Source organism: Brachyhypopomus gauderio, chromosome 18, assembly GCF_052324685.1.
Source record: "Brachyhypopomus gauderio isolate BG-103 chromosome 18, BGAUD_0.2, whole genome shotgun sequence".
Lineage (NCBI taxonomy): Eukaryota > Metazoa > Chordata > Actinopteri > Gymnotiformes > Hypopomidae > Brachyhypopomus > Brachyhypopomus gauderio.
This window is the reverse complement of record NC_135228.1, coordinates 3,135,533-3,157,179: the sequence shown is the minus strand read 5'-3', so window position 1 is coordinate 3,157,179 and position 21,647 is coordinate 3,135,533. Positions and strand designations below refer to the sequence as shown.

The 21,647-nt window shown below is 40.0% G+C and overlaps 1 protein-coding gene across 4 annotated transcripts in view; it reads right to left on the bottom strand.

Moving 5' to 3' along the window:
- The window catches only part of LOC143481743 (NACHT, LRR and PYD domains-containing protein 3-like), a 30,222-nt gene extending 11,964 nt beyond the window's left edge, over nt 1-18,258 (bottom strand). For all 4 annotated transcript variants that reach the window (XM_076979871.1, XM_076979868.1, XM_076979869.1 and 1 more), the window contains exons 1-7: nt 18,169-18,258; nt 16,903-16,984; nt 13,114-13,230; nt 4,253-4,363; nt 2,800-2,916; nt 2,459-2,562; nt 559-2,332 (exon numbers count right to left, since the gene is read on the bottom strand). In XM_076979871.1, the coding sequence (XP_076835986.1) occupies nt 559-2,332; nt 2,459-2,562; nt 2,800-2,916; nt 4,253-4,363; nt 13,114-13,230; nt 16,903-16,955 (2,276 nt within the window). In that variant the 5' untranslated portion in view covers nt 16,956-16,984; nt 18,169-18,258. The remainder of the gene's footprint in view (nt 1-558; nt 2,333-2,458; nt 2,563-2,799; nt 2,917-4,252; nt 4,364-13,113; nt 13,231-16,902; nt 16,985-18,168) is intronic.
- Between the last annotated feature and the right edge of the window lie 3,389 nt (nt 18,259-21,647).

Genomic DNA, 21,647 nt, shown 5'->3' with positions numbered 1-21,647 from the left:
CCAGAGATGGGCCCTTGAGTGAGAGCCACAAACATTTTTGTGTGCATAGGAAAACGAGATAAGTTGTGGTGGAAAATGCCAAATTGTTAGTTTCTGATAAGATAGTATTTTTGAACATAGTGTGACTGAATGAGAAAGTTTGAGGTCACCCTTGCGGTCAAGGGACTAGATGAGATGAGGAAGAAGACGAGAATGGAGACATGTTTCAGACAAAAGACATGTTCCAGACAGAGTACATGTTACAGACTGAGGACATGTTCCAGACAGAAGACGTTCTAGACAGGAGCAAGTTTTCCTTAAGAGTGTAGAATTTATGTGCTCAGCCCGGCTTTACTGATACTGCCATATATATTATTTTGTGTAATCTGTGTCTGTAAATAGTATGACTTCGTAACACATGACTAGTCCTTAAGGTGATACAAATAACACACACACAAAATATACACAGAAGTACATAACCACACACACAGACAAGCCCAGGGAGTCTGTACAATGACAGTTATACTTTTGGGAAACCCCTCCCAGTGCAGTGATGTGTTTATGAATAAAAATACTCACTCAGCTTTTCTGGATGCTGTGACCACTGGCAGCAGTTTCAGTAGACATTCCTCTGATGGGTCATATTTACTCAGGTCAAACTCATCCAGCTCCTCTTCTGAGTTCAGCAACACAAACACCAGAGCTGACCACTGAGCAGGAGAGAGATTGGCTCCACGAAGACAAAGGTAACTTCCACTGCTCAGGTATGTTTGGACTTCCTGCACTAGAGAATGATCATTCAGTTCATTCAGACAGTGGAACAGATTGATGGATTTCTCTGGAGAGGGATTCTCCCGGATCTTCTCCTTGATGTACTTGACTGTTTCCTCTTTGTTGTGAGAGCTTCCTGTCTGTGTCAGTAGACCTCGTAAGAGAGTCTGATTGGACTCCAGTGAGAGACCCAGAAGGAAGCGGAGGAAAAGGTCCAGGTGTCCATTCTCACTCTGTAAGGCCTTGTCCACTGCATTCTTAAGAAAGTCAGATATTGTTCTCCTTTTGTAGTCATGTGGGACTGCAGTGGTTTCCTGTTCCAGCATGTTTGTATTGTTGGAGATGAAGGAGATAAATGCATATACAGCAGCCAGAAACTCCTGAACACTCAGATGTACAAAGCTGAACACCTTCCCCAGGTGCAGCCCAAACTCCTCTCTGAAGATCTGGGTACACACTCCCAAGTACACTGACACTTCTTTGATATCAACACCCCACAGTGTCAGGTCTTCTTCACAGAAGATCAGGTTGCTGTTTTCTAACTGTTGGAAAGCCAGTTTTCCCAGTGCCAGAATTGTCTTTCTAGTCTGGTGAGGATCAGTGTCAGTTTTGCTATGGTATTTTCTGTCCTTGTGTTTGATGTGAAAGATCAGGAAGTGTGTAAACATCTGAGTCAGAGTCTTGGGGATCTCTCCACACTCTGCTTCACCAAACATTGTCTCTAGAACAGTAGCTGCAATCCAACAGAAAACTGGAATGTGGCACATGATGTAGAGGCTTCTTGATGACTTGATGTGAGTGATGATTCTATTGGCCAGGATCTGATCACTGATTCTCTTCCTGAAGTACTCCTCTTTCTGGAGGTCACTGAACCCTCGAACCTCAGTTACCATGTCAACACACTTGGGAGGGATCTGATTGGTCGCTGCTGGTCGTGAGGTTATCCAGAGGAGAGCAAAGGGAAGCAGATTACCCTTGATGAGGTTTGTCAGTAGCACATCCACTGAGGTCGACTCTTTTACATCCCACAAACTCTCATTGTTCTGGAAATCTAGAGGAAGACGACACTCATCCAGACCATCAAAGATGAAAATGACTTTGTAAGCATTACAGTCTATTAATTCGAATTGTTTTGTATCTGGAAAAAAGTGATGAAGCAGATCCATCAGGCTGAACTTTTTCTCCTTTATTAAATTCATCTCCCTAAAAGGAAGTGAAAATATGAAGAGGACGTCCTGATTGGCTCTTCCTTCAGCCCAGTCCAGAATGAACTTCTGCACAGAGACTGTTTTCCCAATTCCAGCAACTCCTTTAGTCAGCACTGTCCTGATGGATTTGTCTTTAAAGAGGTCATTACATTTGATGGGTGTCTCCTGTGTTGCTGGTCTCCTGGATGCTGTCTCAATCTGTCTCACCTCATGTTCTTTATTGACCTCTCCACTCCCTCCCTCTGTGATGTAGAGCTCTGTGTAGATCTCATTCAGAAGGGTTGAGCTTCCATGAGCTGAGATTCCTTCATTTAGTCTTTTACATTTATCCAGTAGTTTGTGTTTGAGCTTTTGCTGACATATAGAGACCAACTCTAAAATACAGAAGAACAAGATAACAAGTCAGTCTTCTTAAAAAGCTAAAACTCTTTGTCCAAACACAGGGGAATGTGTAATTAGAGTGATACTCCCATCATAGAGCCATGACCCAGAGCTCTTACTGGTCTTTAGTGTGTTAGCGAGGTCTTTCTGGCTCTGATCCTCCTCATCCTCTGTCTCTCCCCCAGAGCATGCTGGGTCATCTGGACTCAGTTGATTCTTAAACCTGGAGAATATGTAGCACATTCGCACTTGTACAACACGCTCCATTAGACACTTCAACAGATATTGTACAGTACAGACTGGATGAACTGATTAAACCCCCTAAACCAGTATTGAAACTCCCATTGAAGGATGAACTGATTTAATTCCCTAAACCAGTATTCCTCACTCCCAGTGCTGGATTAATGGATATAATCCCTTAATCCTTACCTCATCACTACAACCAGGACCCCATCCTTACCTCTTCTCACTACCACACCCTTCCTCACTGAAGTTAGGTGGAGGGGTTATTGATCCGACACTCTTCGTGGAAGCAAAGCCGGGTTCAGGTGTGTCTGATCTCTCTTTCTGTATCAGACTAACACACATCATTATGGAAAATATGTTAAAACCATATATACAGGAGACCATGTGTGTATTGTCTTGTGTTTACACATGTATTACTTGAAAATCATTAGTTCGCATTTATCAGTGTAACATTCATGGTGAAGAAGCAAGATGCCTAGAGCAGGATTAATTCTTTATATTGACACGTACAGCAATAGCATTTATGCTATCGCAACATGAAGGACGCACACAGTAGCGGGACATAGTCAAAATGGGAATTGACAAAGTGCAAAACATCACATTATGGGACGAGGAACAGGTGGTACGAATGGTGATAAATAAATGCACACGCAAACTTAAGTGGCGAACATAAACGCACACACAGACACCAGAGGGAGGAGTCAGGGGCAATCAGACAAAAACAAAGATTTTAAGAATAATAAAACGTTTTGTACATAAAGGTAATATGTTTTTAATCACAACAATCTCTACTTAAAACCATAAATACTGGAGACAATATCTGAATTGTCTTGTGTGTATACATCTATTATTTTAAAATACTTAAAACTTCAGATCAGTTCTCACTAGATCAGTTTACAGCCCAGAAGGGAATCAGCACCTCTAAAACTCAGACCATGGTAGGCCTATACGGTTGTGAGTGAGTCCACATGGTTGTGAGTTTATATTGGGTTCTTGTTAACAAATGAGGGAAGGATGGAACAGGAGGTTGACAGACAGATCGGTGCAGTGGCTGCAGTTTTGTGGACACTGTACCAAACCGTAGTGGTGGATAGAGAGCTGAACCAAAAGGCAAATCTCTCAATTTATTTGTCAATCTATGTTTCAAACCTCATCTATGGTCATGAGCTTTGGGTAATGACCAAGAGAACGAGATTGCGATTACAAGTGGCTGAAATGAGTTTTCTCTACAGAATGTCCAGGCTCTCCCTTAGAGATAAGGTGAGGAGATTGATAATCCAACAGAGACTCAGAGTAGAGTCGCTGCTCCTCCATGTAGAGCAAAGCCAGTTGAGATGGTCTGGATGTCATCATCTACTGTCTTCATCTCTGGGTTCTCTCTCTGTGTTCTCTCTCTGTCTAAAAGTGTTGTGTTTTGTAGATTATGATGTGACTTGCAGGTTTTGGAGGGGGCGTGATCAAGCCAAGGTTTGGATCGCCATTGGTCACTGCTAGAGGAGGACAACCCATAAAAGGGAACAGGATGTCTCAAGGAGCAGAGAAAGGACTGGGCTTTGTTTGCAGCATAGCGGTTGGAGGTGGCCTTGGCTCCCTGAACTTGATTGTTTGGAGTTTTTTGTGTGTTAATATGAACGACAATCTAGTCACATTCCCAACATCATCCTTACCTGAACTCAGTAGAAATTTCTCCCTCTTTTAATTCCAAATCAAATGGTGGGTCCATTGATTGGTCACTCTTCATGGACACATGGCTGGGTTCTGGTGAGTCCGATCTCTCACTATAAATTGGACCAACACCATTTTAGAAAGAAAGTTGTTAAAATCATGAAATACTGGAGACCATCTGAGTATCATATGAGTGTATATCCATGTATTGTTTTTACATTATAAGTTCAGATCCAGAAATTAAAATAGATCAAACTTTTTATTTACGTTGTTAAATATGCTTTCCTACACACTAATGTTTGGTCTCTCCTGCCGCCATTATTTGTTTAAGATCTTAAAAACATGATTATGTACATTAGACATAGTGTCTACCTCATTCTCCCCTCCCCCTTTACAACCCTAGACTTTAATTCACTACCATTGCTGCTGTAACACTGAGAATTTCCCCAGTGTGGGACTAACAAAGGCTTATCTTACCGTATCTTAAGTTTATATTATTTCCCACACACACCTAAGTACTTTCACTTTCTGACAATTGTCTCAATCTCCATGTTCTCTTTTACACTCATGTCTTCTTTACCTCTACTGTCTCCATCTCTGTGTAATTTACACTCATGTCTTCTATAACTCTACTGTCTCCATATCTGTGTTCTCTTACACTCATGTCTTCTTTAACTCTACTGTCTCCATCTCTGTGTTCTCTTACACTGGTGTCTTCTTTAACTCTACTGTCTCCATCTCTGTGTTCTCTTACACTCATGTCTTCTATAACTCTACTGTCTCCATCTCTGTGTTCTCTTACACTCATGTCTTATTTAACTCTACTGTCTCCATCTCTGTGTTCTCTTACACTCATGTCTTCTTTAACTCTACTGTCTCCATATCTGTGTTCTCTTACACTCATGTCTTCTTTAACTCTACTGTCTCCATCTCTGTGTTCTCTTACACTCATGTCTTCTATAACTCTACTGTCTCCATATCTGTGTTCTCTTACGCTCATGTCTTCTTTAACTCTACTGTCTCCATCTCTGTGTTCTCTTACACTGGTGTCTTCTTTAACTCTACTGTCTCCATCTCTGTGTTCTCTTACACTGGTGTCTTTTTTAACTCCACTGTCTCCATCTCTGTGTTCTCTTACACTCATGTCTTCTATAACTCTACTGTCTCCATCTCTGTGTTCTCTTACACTCATGTCTTATTTAACTCTACTGTCTCCATCTCTGTGTTATCTTACACTCATGTCTTCTGTAACTCTACTGTCTCCATATCTGTGTTCTCTTACACTCATGTCTTCTTTAACTCTACTGTCTCCATCTCTGTGTTCTCTTACACTCATGTCTTCTATAACTCTACTGTCTCCATATCTGTGTTCTCTTACGCTCATGTCTTCTTTAACTCTACTGTCTCCATATCTGTGTTCTCTTACACTGGTGTCTTCTTTAACTCTACTGTCTCCATCTCTGTGTTCTCTTACACTCATATCTTCTATAACTCTACTGTCTCCATATCTGTGTTCTCTTACACTGGTGTCTTCTTTAACTCTACTGTCTCCATCTCTGTGTTCTCTTACACTCATGTCTTCTATAACTCTACTGTCTCCATATCTGTGTTCTCTTACACTCATGTCTTCTATAACTCTACTGTCTCCATCTCTGTGTACTCTTACGCTCATGTCTTCTTTAACTCTACTGTCTCCATCTCTGTGTTCTCTTACACTCATGTCTTCTATAACTCTACTGTCTCCATATCTGTGTTCTCTTACACTCATATCTTCTATAACTCTACTGTCTCCATATCTGTGTTCTCTTACACTGGTGTCTTCTTTAACTCTACTGTCTCCATCTCTGTGTTCTCTTACACTCATGTCTTCTATAACTCTACTGTCTGCATCTCTGTGTTCTCTTACACTGGTGTCTTCTTTAACTCTACTGTCTCCATCTCTGTGTTCTCTTACACTCATGTCTTCTTTAAATCTACTGTCTCCATCTCTGTGTTCTCTTACACTCATGTCTTCTTTACCTCTACTGTTTCCATATCTGTGTTCTCTTACACTCATGTCTTCTATAACTCTACTGTCTCCATATCTGTGTTCTCTTACACTCATGTCTTCTTTAACTCTACTGTCTCCATCTCTGTGTTCTCTTACACTCATGTCTTCTTTACCTCTACTGTTTCCATATCTGTGTTCTCTTACACTCATGTCTTCTATAACTTTACTGTCTCCATCTCTGTTCTCTTACACTCATGTCTTCTATAACTCTACTGTCTCCATATCTGTGTTCTCTTACACTCATGTCTTCTTTAACTCTACTGTTTCCATCTCTGTGTTCTCTTACACTCATGTCTTCTATAACTCCACTGTCTCCATATCTGTGTTCTCTTACACTGGTGTCTTCTTTAACTCTACTGTCTCCATCTCTGTGTTCTCTTACACTCATGTCTTCTATAACTCTACTGTCTCCATATCTGTGTTCTCTTACACTCATGTCTTCTATAACTCTACTGTCTCCATCTCTGTGTACTCTTACGCTCATGTCTTCTTTAACTCTACTGTCTCCATCTCTGTGTTCTCTTACACTCATGTCTTCTATAACTCTACTGTCTCCATATCTGTGTTCTCTTACACTCATATCTTCTATAACTCTACTGTCTCCATATCTGTGTTCTCTTACACTGGTGTCTTCTTTAACTCTACTGTCTCCATCTCTGTGTTCTCTTACACTCATGTCTTCTATAACTCTACTGTCTGCATCTCTGTGTTCTCTTACACTGGTGTCTTCTTTAACTCTACTGTCTCCATCTCTGTGTTCTCTTACACTCATGTCTTCTTTAAATCTACTGTCTCCATCTCTGTGTTCTCTTACACTCATGTCTTCTTTAAATCTACTGTCTCCATCTCTGTGTTCTCTTACACTCATGTCTTCTTTACCTCTACTGTTTCCATATCTGTGTTCTCTTACACTCATGTCTTCTATAACTCTACTGTCTCCATATCTGTGTTCTCTTACACTCATGTCTTCTTTAACTCTACTGTCTCCATCTCTGTGTTCTCTTACACTCATGTCTTCTTTACCTCTACTGTTTCCATATCTGTGTTCTCTTACACTCATGTCTTCTATAACTTTACTGTCTCCATCTCTGTTCTCTTACACTCATGTCTTCTATAACTCTACTGTCTCCATATCTGTGTTCTCTTACACTCATGTCTTCTTTAACTCTACTGTTTCCATCTCTGTGTTCTCTTACACTCATGTCTTCTATAACTCCACTGTCTCCATATCTGTGTTCTCTTACACTGGTGTCTTCTTTAACTCTACTGTCTCCATCTCTGTGTTCTCTTACACTCATGTCTTCTATAACTCTACTGTCTCCATATCTGTGTTCTCTTACACTCATGTCTTCTATAACTCTACTGTCTCCATCTCTGTGTACTCTTACGCTCATGTCTTCTTTAACTCTACTGTCTCCATCTCTGTGTTCTCTTACACTCATGTCTTCTATAACTCTACTGTCTCCATATCTGTGTTCTCTTACACTCATATCTTCTATAACTCTACTGTCTCCATATCTGTGTTCTCTTACACTGGTGTCTTCTTTAACTCTACTGTCTCCATCTCTGTGTTCTCTTACACTCATGTCTTCTATAACTCTACTGTCTGCATCTCTGTGTTCTCTTACACTGGTGTCTTCTTTAACTCTACTGTCTCCATCTCTGTGTTCTCTTACACTCATGTCTTCTTTAAATCTACTGTCTCCATCTCTGTGTTCTCTTACACTCATGTCTTCTTTACCTCTACTGTTTCCATATCTGTGTTCTCTTACACTCATGTCTTCTATAACTCTACTGTCTCCATATCTGTGTTCTCTTACACTCATGTCTTCTTTAACTCTACTGTCTCCATCTCTGTGTTCTCTTACACTCATGTCTTCTTTACCTCTACTGTTTCCATATCTGTGTTCTCTTACACTCATGTCTTCTATAACTTTACTGTCTCCATCTCTGTTCTCTTACACTCATGTCTTCTATAACTCTACTGTCTCCATATCTGTGTTCTCTTACACTCATGTCTTCTTTAACTCTACTGTTTCCATCTCTGTGTTCTCTTACACTCATGTCTTCTATAACTCCACTGTCTCCATCTCTGTGTTTTCTTACACTCATGTCTTCTTTAACTCTATTGTCTCCATATCTGTGTTCTCTTACACTGGTGTCTTCTATAACTCTACTGTCTGCATCTCTGTGTTCTCTTACACTGGTGTCTTCTTTAACTCTACTGTCTCCATCTCTGTGTTCTCTTACACTCATGTCTTCTTTAAATCTACTGTCTCCATCTCTGTGTTCTCTTACACTCATGTCTTCTTTAAATCTACTGTCTCCATCTCTGTGTTCTCTTACACTCATGTCTTCTTTACCTCTACTGTTTCCATATCTGTGTTCTCTTACACTCATGTCTTCTATAACTCTACTGTCTCCATATCTGTGTTCTCTTACACTCATGTCTTCTTTAACTCTACTGTCTCCATCTCTGTGTTCTCTTACACTCATGTCTTCTTTACCTCTACTGTTTCCATATCTGTGTTCTCTTACACTCATGTCTTCTATAACTTTACTGTCTCCATCTCTGTTCTCTTACACTCATGTCTTCTATAACTCTACTGTCTCCATATCTGTGTTCTCTTACACTCATGTCTTCTATAACTCTACTGTCTCCATATCTGTGTTCTCTTACACTCATATCTTCTATAACTCTACTGTCTCCATATCTGTGTTCTCTTACACTGGTGTCTTCTTTAACTCTACTGTCTCCATCTCTGTGTTCTCTTACACTCATGTCTTCTATAACTCTACTGTCTGCATCTCTGTGTTCTCTTACACTGGTGTCTTCTTTAACTCTACTGTCTCCATCTCTGTGTTCTCTTACACTCATGTCTTCTTTAAATCTACTGTCTCCATCTCTGTGTTCTCTTACACTCATGTCTTCTTTACCTCTACTGTTTCCATATCTGTGTTCTCTTACACTCATGTCTTCTATAACTCTACTGTCTCCATATCTGTGTTCTCTTACACTCATGTCTTCTTTAACTCTACTGTCTCCATCTCTGTGTTCTCTTACACTCATGTCTTCTTTACCTCTACTGTTTCCATATCTGTGTTCTCTTACACTCATGTCTTCTATAACTTTACTGTCTCCATCTCTGTTCTCTTACACTCATGTCTTCTATAACTCTACTGTCTCCATATCTGTGTTCTCTTACACTCATGTCTTCTTTAACTCTACTGTTTCCATCTCTGTGTTCTCTTACACTCATGTCTTCTATAACTCCACTGTCTCCATATCTGTGTTCTCTTACACTGGTGTCTTCTTTAACTCTACTGTCTCCATCTCTGTGTTCTCTTACACTCATGTCTTCTATAACTCTACTGTCTCCATATCTGTGTTCTCTTACACTCATGTCTTCTATAACTCTACTGTCTCCATCTCTGTGTACTCTTACGCTCATGTCTTCTTTAACTCTACTGTCTCCATCTCTGTGTTCTCTTACACTCATGTCTTCTATAACTCTACTGTCTCCATATCTGTGTTCTCTTACACTCATATCTTCTATAACTCTACTGTCTCCATATCTGTGTTCTCTTACACTGGTGTCTTCTTTAACTCTACTGTCTCCATCTCTGTGTTCTCTTACACTCATGTCTTCTATAACTCTACTGTCTGCATCTCTGTGTTCTCTTACACTGGTGTCTTCTTTAACTCTACTGTCTCCATCTCTGTGTTCTCTTACACTCATGTCTTCTTTAAATCTACTGTCTCCATCTCTGTGTTCTCTTACACTCATGTCTTCTTTAAATCTACTGTCTCCATCTCTGTGTTCTCTTACACTCATGTCTTCTTTACCTCTACTGTTTCCATATCTGTGTTCTCTTACACTCATGTCTTCTATAACTCTACTGTCTCCATATCTGTGTTCTCTTACACTCATGTCTTCTTTAACTCTACTGTCTCCATCTCTGTGTTCTCTTACACTCATGTCTTCTTTACCTCTACTGTTTCCATATCTGTGTTCTCTTACACTCATGTCTTCTATAACTTTACTGTCTCCATCTCTGTTCTCTTACACTCATGTCTTCTATAACTCTACTGTCTCCATATCTGTGTTCTCTTACACTCATGTCTTCTTTAACTCTACTGTTTCCATCTCTGTGTTCTCTTACACTCATGTCTTCTATAACTCCACTGTCTCCATATCTGTGTTCTCTTACACTGGTGTCTTCTTTAACTCTACTGTCTCCATCTCTGTGTTCTCTTACACTCATGTCTTCTATAACTCTACTGTCTCCATATCTGTGTTCTCTTACACTCATGTCTTCTATAACTCTACTGTCTCCATCTCTGTGTACTCTTACGCTCATGTCTTCTTTAACTCTACTGTCTCCATCTCTGTGTTCTCTTACACTCATGTCTTCTATAACTCTACTGTCTCCATATCTGTGTTCTCTTACACTCATATCTTCTATAACTCTACTGTCTCCATATCTGTGTTCTCTTACACTGGTGTCTTCTTTAACTCTACTGTCTCCATCTCTGTGTTCTCTTACACTCATGTCTTCTATAACTCTACTGTCTGCATCTCTGTGTTCTCTTACACTGGTGTCTTCTTTAACTCTACTGTCTCCATCTCTGTGTTCTCTTACACTCATGTCTTCTTTAAATCTACTGTCTCCATCTCTGTGTTCTCTTACACTCATGTCTTCTTTACCTCTACTGTTTCCATATCTGTGTTCTCTTACACTCATGTCTTCTATAACTCTACTGTCTCCATATCTGTGTTCTCTTACACTCATGTCTTCTTTAACTCTACTGTCTCCATCTCTGTGTTCTCTTACACTCATGTCTTCTTTACCTCTACTGTTTCCATATCTGTGTTCTCTTACACTCATGTCTTCTATAACTTTACTGTCTCCATCTCTGTTCTCTTACACTCATGTCTTCTATAACTCTACTGTCTCCATATCTGTGTTCTCTTACACTCATGTCTTCTTTAACTCTACTGTTTCCATCTCTGTGTTCTCTTACACTCATGTCTTCTATAACTCCACTGTCTCCATCTCTGTGTTTTCTTACACTCATGTCTTCTTTAACTCTATTGTCTCCATATCTGTGTTCTCTTACACTGGTGTCTTCTATAACTCTACTGTCTGCATCTCTGTGTTCTCTTACACTGGTGTCTTCTTTAACTCTACTGTCTCCATCTCTGTGTTCTCTTACACTCATGTCTTCTTTAAATCTACTGTCTCCATCTCTGTGTTCTCTTACACTCATGTCTTCTTTAAATCTACTGTCTCCATCTCTGTGTTCTCTTACACTCATGTCTTCTTTACCTCTACTGTTTCCATATCTGTGTTCTCTTACACTCATGTCTTCTATAACTCTACTGTCTCCATATCTGTGTTCTCTTACACTCATGTCTTCTTTAACTCTACTGTCTCCATCTCTGTGTTCTCTTACACTCATGTCTTCTTTACCTCTACTGTTTCCATATCTGTGTTCTCTTACACTCATGTCTTCTATAACTTTACTGTCTCCATCTCTGTTCTCTTACACTCATGTCTTCTATAACTCTACTGTCTCCATATCTGTGTTCTCTTACACTCATGTCTTCTTTAACTCTACTGTTTCCATCTCTGTGTTCTCTTACACTCATGTCTTCTATAACTCCACTGTCTCCATATCTGTGTTCTCTTACACTGGTGTCTTCTTTAACTCTACTGTCTCCATCTCTGTGTTCTCTTACACTCATGTCTTCTATAACTCTACTGTCTCCATATCTGTGTTCTCTTACACTCATGTCTTCTATAACTCTACTGTCTCCATCTCTGTGTACTCTTACGCTCATGTCTTCTTTAACTCTACTGTCTCCATCTCTGTGTTCTCTTACACTCATGTCTTCTATAACTCTACTGTCTCCATATCTGTGTTCTCTTACACTCATATCTTCTATAACTCTACTGTCTCCATATCTGTGTTCTCTTACACTGGTGTCTTCTTTAACTCTACTGTCTCCATCTCTGTGTTCTCTTACACTCATGTCTTCTATAACTCTACTGTCTGCATCTCTGTGTTCTCTTACACTGGTGTCTTCTTTAACTCTACTGTCTCCATCTCTGTGTTCTCTTACACTCATGTCTTCTTTAAATCTACTGTCTCCATCTCTGTGTTCTCTTACACTCATGTCTTCTTTACCTCTACTGTTTCCATATCTGTGTTCTCTTACACTCATGTCTTCTATAACTCTACTGTCTCCATATCTGTGTTCTCTTACACTCATGTCTTCTTTAACTCTACTGTCTCCATCTCTGTGTTCTCTTACACTCATGTCTTCTTTACCTCTACTGTTTCCATATCTGTGTTCTCTTACACTCATGTCTTCTATAACTTTACTGTCTCCATCTCTGTTCTCTTACACTCATGTCTTCTATAACTCTACTGTCTCCATATCTGTGTTCTCTTACACTCATGTCTTCTTTAACTCTACTGTTTCCATCTCTGTGTTCTCTTACACTCATGTCTTCTATAACTCCACTGTCTCCATCTCTGTGTTTTCTTACACTCATGTCTTCTTTAACTCTATTGTCTCCATATCTGTGTTCTCTTACACTGGTGTCTTCTTTAACTCTACTGTCTCCATATCTGTGTTCTCTTGCACTCATGTCTTCTTTAACTCTACTGTCTCCATATCTGTGTTCTCTTGCACTCATGTCTTCTTTAACCCTACTATATCCATCTGTGTTCTTCCTCTTCTGTACAATTTACAAATATGAAAGTTTTATAGATAATTATCACATTTCTTACATTATCCTTACCTTACATCAGAAGAAATGTCTCCCTCTCTGAATTGTTTTTGATGATCCACTGACTGGTCACTCTTTGTGAACACACAGCTGGGATCTGCTAAGTTTGATCTCTTACCCTGAATCGGTCTAAAGCACAACCAACTAATTACTGTATTGGATTAATGTATCTGATATTGTGCATCTTCACCAGAATTTCCTTCAAGTCACGTGGCACTGACCCTGCAGCTCCAGGGATATGAACACTCACATCATATCACACCCTTCCTCACACACTCTTCCTCAATCACCCACATCATCACACACCCTTCCTCACAAACCCTACATCACCACACACTCTTCCTCACACACTCTTCCTCACACACCCACATCATCACACACTCTTCCTCACACACCCACATCATCACACACTCTTCCTCACACACCCACATCACACACCCTTCCTCACACACTCTTCATCACTCACCTACATCATCACACTCTCTTCCTCACACACCCACATCATCACACACTCTTCGTCACACACCCACATCATCACACACTCTTCCTCACACATTCTTCCTCACACACCCACCTCATCACACACTCTTCCTCACACACCCACATCATCACACACCCTGGGCTGCTCTCTTGACAGTATCAAGGTGACAGTGGAAATGAGGACATTTATCAAATTTATGACTCCCCTGAATTATACTTCACACGCCTCCATAATCCACTGGTCAGACAACAGAGCACATTTAGCAACAGGCTCATTCGGCTTCGCTGAGGTAAGGAACGGTACAGGAGATGTTTCTACCAACTGTGATTACACTGTACAACTCTTCTCTGTGTCAGAACATTACTGAATATTATATAATCATACTCTGTCCAGTAATATACACTCTTATATTTAATACTATTACTAATACTTATACTGATATTATACTATTTAATACTATTGTCTACTGCACTCAGCATTTATACAGATAAAGCATGTATACATATTGCTTACTGAAGGTTGACACGTTACTTGATAAAAAGTGTTTAATCTCTTTGGCAGTTTTTACCAATTTTTTATAATGTTAAAAATATAGATATTTACAGTTTTTTGCAACTGCTAAGACACAAAAAGTGGTCCTTAGTGCACAATTTCTGAAACAACTAACCCATGTAGCCTATCTATTTACCGGGTGCGCTAAACCTTAAGCACATTCTCTGCCTTACACTCATTTAGAAATACTAAAACACACTTTTTGCAAAACTTTAAACACAGTTGTTCACATAAGACACAAAAAATTAAAAACTGAAAACCGTGTGTTTCTTTTGGAAAACACTGCCACGCAACTGTTACACTCACCTACCAAAATCCATACCCAGTTCTCACGTTACAACACTTCTAGCTCATTTTTAGACATCAAAGCCTAATCCCTATAAAGAGGCCACAAGTTGCAAATCTTGGTGTGTCACTGGAGTTCAATATTGCATAGAGATGACGGTGAAGAGTATGAGAAGAAAGGAAGGAAGAGGAAGAGAGAGGAAGAGGATGAGCAACCATAATGGATGAGATCAGAGCCACTCTGATTGACCATGTGGTCAAGCATGCGTTGGGTTTTCTGGAGGCAAAGGGTCCAACCTTATCTGTGCTGCTACACAGTAGCATCATCCAGACATTTCAAAATGAGAATAGATAAGTAGACCTATCCTCTATACATACTACATCATGTACTAGACTACCCCTCTATACATACTACATCATGTACTAGACTACCCCTCTATACATACTACATCATGTACTAGGCTACCCCTTGGTGGGTGGCTATCCACCTCAGAACAGAAAGAGACCATCATCAATATGGTCAGAGCAAACAACTGCATACGTTTCCAACAACAGCACATCATTACTGACGTCATCAGCAACATCCATTCAGTGAGTCTATCTGGACTGGGCCAGTGTGAAACAACCAGTGTTGGGAACGTTACTTTAAAAAAGTAATTAGTTATAGTTACTCACTACTTGTTCAAAAAAGTAACTGAGTTAGTAACTGAATTACTCTATAATAAAAGTAACTCGTTACCAGGGAAAGTAACTATTTGCATTACAGTAAAAAAAAAAAGTTATATGCCAATGAATAAGGATTTTTTGAAAAAGCAGTTTTCACAATCAGTTGAAATGAGTAGATCAGAAAGGTGTATAACTTTTGATATTTATTGCACATCAACAGACCAGTGCAGGATAAAATCCTTTAAAATCCCAAATCTTTGGGAAAAAAAAGAAGCAAAAGTAAACAGTTACACTATATAAAGTGCATTTACATCTATCAAATTTAATTAAATTCTCTCAACCTGAGACAACTGGTTTGTTCACAAAAGAAGTAAACTTAACAATTAAACCTCTATACTTAATTAAATAAATCAAATACCCAGTCTGGTAGACATTCAGGAACTTCAAGTATTTTCTAAAATAATGTTTATATCGCCACCTTGAAAATGATAATTTTTCTTCGGCTTGCTCCTGACTCGCCATTTCTGCCTCTTCTTCGTTTGTGTCGTGTGCTTCGGCGTGCGTGTAAAAACACTGGCTCTGATTGGCTACCATAACGCTGCCTTAGCCAATCGCTTACTGACTTGTTAAGTTAAACAGGTGTTACACCGAGAACCGTGATCTATCGAGATCTGTTACTCCTCACTAGCCTGGACAGCGGTCCGCTTGCATTACTGTTAGTATATCAATATATAGTAACGCACCGCTTTTAATGACCAGTAACGTCAACGGCTTTGTAACGACAGGAAAAGTAACTAATTATATTATCCCGTTACTGACAAAATGACGCCGTTACCGTTATTCGCAACACTGGAAACAACTGCGCTATGAATTTGTCATCATCATGCCACTCTTGGTCCATACAACACTGTGCACATCATCACCTTCTTCAACACAGAACACAACATACTAATTCTCCATCACCAGGGGGATGAACCAGAAAAGTCCAACACAAGTTTGCACAGGGGTGCTCAAGTACAACCTGGTTCAATGAACAGCCACGTTTTGTTGTGATTCACCTCCACCAAACTCTCCATTGCTGTGGAGTTCTTTTTGGCATGGAGGTGGTCGCCAACCTCTCCATTCAGCAGGTGATGGAGGAAGCTTGAGGTTAAAAATCTTTTTTTTTTGGAACAGGATGGCCAAAAAATGGCATTTTACTTGATGATGTAAGTGCACTGAATATGCAGAAATAACCTCAATATTTGTGAATATATGTGTATATGTGAGACCTCTGACAGACCTTCACAGCAGACTACAAACTAAACACTCAAACACATGGTAGTAGTGTTTTCCATTTGTTATTTCAGTGTGTAGTCACATATGAAAGGTCAATCATCTGATATTTGTGTGTAGCGTTTAGATACAAAAATATGGTTTTGGCAAGAGTTGCAAGAGTTTTGGTTGAAGTGTGTGTATTTCCCAAAAGTGTGAGATGTTTTGCCTGTTGTGTGTGTATCATTGGCTGCTGTGTGTTAAGTTTAGACAAAAGAGAAATAGAAAAAGTTTCAGAAATTGGGTCTTAGCGTCTGCAAAAAACTGTGAATAGTGTTGCACAATGTTGTGTTTCTGTATCTCGAGCTACTGCAATATGTAAATTTCCCTCTTGGGTGGGTGAGTACTTACTTACTTATTTACTTACTGAGTGTGTTATTCTCACCTATATCCTTTCTGTGTGTGTGTGTGTGTGTGTGTGTGTGTTTAATTCTCACCTCTCTCCTTTCTGTGTGTGTGTTATTCTCACCTCTCTCCTTTCTCTGTGTGTGTGTTATTCTCACCTCTCTCCTTTCTGTGTGTGCTGTTCCTCAGAGTCACTCATTCTGGAGGTCATGGCGCCTTCTACAGATTACAGATGTAAATCTGCAAACACACACACGCAGATACATAATGCAGGACTCATTACAATCAGATCAATTACAATCTGGGTAAGAAGGCAACTAAAGTAATACAATATCCAACAAGGGAGACTGGGAAACACGGGGATTATAAACACAGACCAAATGGGCAAACGGAACACGACAGCTGAATCTGATGATCATATAGGCAGGAACACACGGTCCAGGGGCGTGACAGACAGAAGAGAAACCATGGGAACCAAAAACAAGGCGGGACTATGGCAGACGACACAAGACGGGGCGAAGGGCAGGGCTATATGTGACAATAATGGGAAAACTGAGTTTAAATGAGTCCAGCAATAATCAGATTTCTATTTTGAAAACCTGCCAGTAATAATAATGATAGTAATAATAATAATAATTTTCGGATTTTTGGGCAAAATTGGATTTTCATTTTGATTATGGTCACTATGGTTAGTAGCAGGAATAAGTCCTGACTGTGCTCAACCGTTCGTGTTGCGTGTTCTTCATCTTGCGCTAACAAAAAAAGGAAAATAAATGGCAACTTTTTTGCCTCGGCATCCTGCTTTGTGTGACCAAAAATATTTCATTGGAATAACGAACAGTTATGTTTTGGAAGTTGGTGAGATTCAAGTATCATGCTAAATTAACATTAGCATGGGACTTCTTAACAATGAATTATATGATACCGACAGATAGAAGTCTAAAAACCATCTCCTGATGTTCAACATCAAGCCATAGACCCTGAAATCAGCCTATGTCCACAATTCTAGCCTTGTAATACAAGCTGCTGCCATAGCCTATGTGACATGTTTGTACAAATAAACCTGAACCGAAGACAAAGGAAATTATTTTGTGAAAAAAACCAGATGTTCATGATAAACATTCACATTAGATAAGTGTTATAGTCACCATACAGTCAACAGCAGAAAAGTATTATAATCATGATACCGCTACCAGTCCACGTGTACCTTTGACACAAACCAACAAAATAACAATGAATTATAACAACGAATGAACTATACAACAATTGAGGTAACTTGATCTGCTTAACTAGACAGAAAGAGAAAGTACAGAAGCAAGAGAAAAAAAAATCAATTTTTTATGCCTTTCATTAAAACCCTCTATTGGAGTTTTCATCAAAATTCTGATAATTTTTGAATCTACAGCACAGACTCACATACTCACCATGTTTCTCTGAAATAGATTCATGTGTGCCTCTCACTCTGATCTGAGTCTGTCCTGTTTCTCATATGACTATGTTGGAGATTGAGAGTCCTGATTCAATTCTATCTTCTTTTTTAACAGATCCTATTGGTCTCTGCTGAATAACACAGAGTGGATCACAGGTAAGACTGTTAAAGAATGCAGACAGACCGGTTATTCTCATACATTCATATGTGCATCATACACAATATGCGTGTAACGTGTGAGGACTGGGTATGAATTTTGGTAGGTGAGTGTAACAGTTGCAGGGCACTGTTTTCCAAAAGAAACACATGGTTTTCAGTTTTGAATGTTGTGTCTTATGTGAACAACTGTGTTTCACTAAATGAGTGTAAGGCAGAGAATGTGCATAAGGTTTAGCTCACCAGGTCAATAGATAGGCTACATGGGTTAGTTGTTTCAAAAATTGTACTATAAGGACCACTTTTTGTGTCTTAGTAGCTGCAAAAAGCTGTAATGGATGAGATCAGAGCCACTCTGGTTGACCATGTGGTCCAGCATGCACTGGATTTCTGGAGTTAAAAGGTCCAACATTATCTGAGCTGCTACATACTGTTCATACAAAACCAAAACCCCTTGTATTTTACTTTATGGTGTAAATGTACTGAATACGCAGAAATAACCTCAATATTTGTGAATATTCATGTATATATACAAACTAAACACTCAAACACATGGTAGTAGTGTTTTCCTTTTGTCATTTCAGTGTGTAGTCACATATATGAAAGACTAATCATCATTTTAAGAGTTTTGGTTGAAGTGTGTGCTTTTTCCAAAAGTGTGAGATATTTTGCCTGTTGTATGTGTAGCATTGGCTGCTGTGTGTTAAGTTTGGACAAACGTTTCAGAAATTGGGTCTTAGCATCTGCAAAAAACTGTAAACAGTTATTGATAGCTGTTCTAACCAATAGGTTTTAACTATTGAACTATTGAATATTTTGAACATTGCATGCTACCGAATGAGGGAGGTTTGGGTCACCTTCGGGTAAAGGAACCAGACAAGGGAGGAAAGGAGAAAACCAATATGTTCCAGACGGGTAAAATGTTTCCCCAGGGAAGAAGGAGACTTAGGCTATGTGGTGCTTTAGTCAAATGTACTGATGATTGGCATATGACTTATCTGTCTGAGCTTGTGTCTCTGAATGGTGTTTATTTGTGTACATGACTAGTCCTTCAAACATATATAAGGACTGGCAAAATGTTCAATAAAGTAGAGTGCTTCGGTGAAGTAACAAATTTGAGTCCGTGTGTTGCTTTCACTGACACTCTGCAAGCACTTGTAACTATTCTTACTTGACGACTGTCTCTGTCTCACCCCTGTCTGCATTGTTTTGTCTAATCTCTCATCTACTGATAACGAACCCTTGGAACTATTCACTCAAAATCTTCTGACGTGGTTGCCTAAGATCTGGATCAGGTGGGTGTCAGGGTGTCAGGTCTGAGCATTCCTAGATGAACATTCTTCTGGAAAGTGGATTGGTTGTCGTGGGCCAGTTAAATGACCCCCAAGGTCTTTCGATCTGACCCCCTTAGACTGTTATCTTTGGGGTCATCTGAAGGCAACTGTCTATGCTGTGAAGATACGAGATTTGCAGCACCTGAAACTATGGATACTGGAAGCCTGTGCTAACATTTCTTCTGTGGTGTTGCTATCAGTGTGTGAAGAGTGGGAGAATAGGGTTGCCTTGACATTCCAACACAATGGGCAGCACTTTGAACACATTTTATAAGTGGTCAGAAACTTGTAAATACCTTATGAAAGAATAAAGTTAAAACCAAGCACACACATCTTGAAAAGTTTCCCCCCTTGAATATATTAATGGGACACAAACAGGAAGTTAATATAACCAACCATTCCCATTTTATTACATACATATAAATGGCCATCCTTGTATTTACAGATACCCAGGATGAGACATCAGATATCCTGTGTCAAACTATTAGGGATTGTCTCACACACACACACACACACACACACACACACACACACACACACACACACACACACACACTCACACACGTAATTACTTCCCTCCTCTCTTTGACGTACACTTTCACTGTATTGATACACAAACACTCATTTTACTGCATAAACATATTGCATATGGTCGCAGGCATGTGTGCACGTCTGTGTATCTGTACTAAATTGAGGAGTTTTTCTCCTTCTCTCTACAGTCACTTTGAATCGCCAGTGTATATGAAAGGTGCGTTATAAATAAACTTGCAATAAACTGCCTTGCATTACAGTCTATAGCAGGGGTGCTCATTACGTCGATCGACCGGTCGATCGCGAAGGAAGTGTCGGTCGATCGCGAAGGAATGTGCGTAGATCGCGTCACATAAAATAGTAGTAGATGAATCGCACATCTGCACTGACGGTTGTATTTTGATTGACATTCACGGTAGCCAATCTGCAATCCACTCAACAAATTACGTTTGCCCGCCACCCCGGTAGATCTTTCTGACTTGGTCATCTTATAAGTAGCTCGCAAGCTGAAAACTGTGGGCACCCCTGGTCTATAGTATTCTCTGTAAATTGAAAGCTTTGCCTTTGGGCTCAGCTCTCTCATCACTACGTTCTGGTACAGCGTCTGCAGTTCAGACGCATTCAGATCCGACTGTCCTGGGAACGCCTCAGTATCTCCCCAGAAGAGCTAGAAGAGGTGGCTGGGGAGAGGGAAACCTGGTCCTCCTAGACTACTGCCCCATGAGACCTGGAAAAACAGATGTTAATGGATGAATAGATTAATTGTCAGTAACTCAATTGAGTTTCTCCAGTGTACAGTGTGGATCCTCCAGTCGAGCAGAGAACTGCTTCACTCCTGAGTCTCGTGGTTTATTTTAGTACAGATTCAGCTCTCTCAGGTGTGATGAGGGGTTTGACCTCAGAGCTGAACACAGAGCAGCACAGCCTTCCTCTAGAATACTGCAGACCCACAGCCTGCAAAGGGAAGGATCAAAACTCCTCACAGAGTAAACACGTGTCCTCACACATGCAAGCACACAAACAACTGTCTCTCCCATCCACAAACACAACAAGGCCAACACATGAAGTGTGTGGCACTACTCTTCACTAAACAGCCCAACATGTTGTGTGTCGGTTAGACAGAAAGAGAGCAAGTGTAAAATAATGATAATGACAAACTTGAATGATCCCACGAGTGGGAAATTCAGTTTCCCCAGGACCCCGGTGTAAAGCACCGAGAACCTAGAGTGGCCACACTTCAAGGCGCCGCCGTACAGATTACGGAGAAACAGAGAGATAAACATCAGGAGGAGACAAAAAAAAAATATGACTACAGATTATTCTCACAAACAGGACAACAGTCTGTGTGCATGCAAAAAATCCCCATAGCACATACAGCATTGATAACACAGACAGTAAGCAGTGAGAGGCGTGATTCATTCAGAGAGGGAGGGGGGAGCCAGAGGCCTGGCAC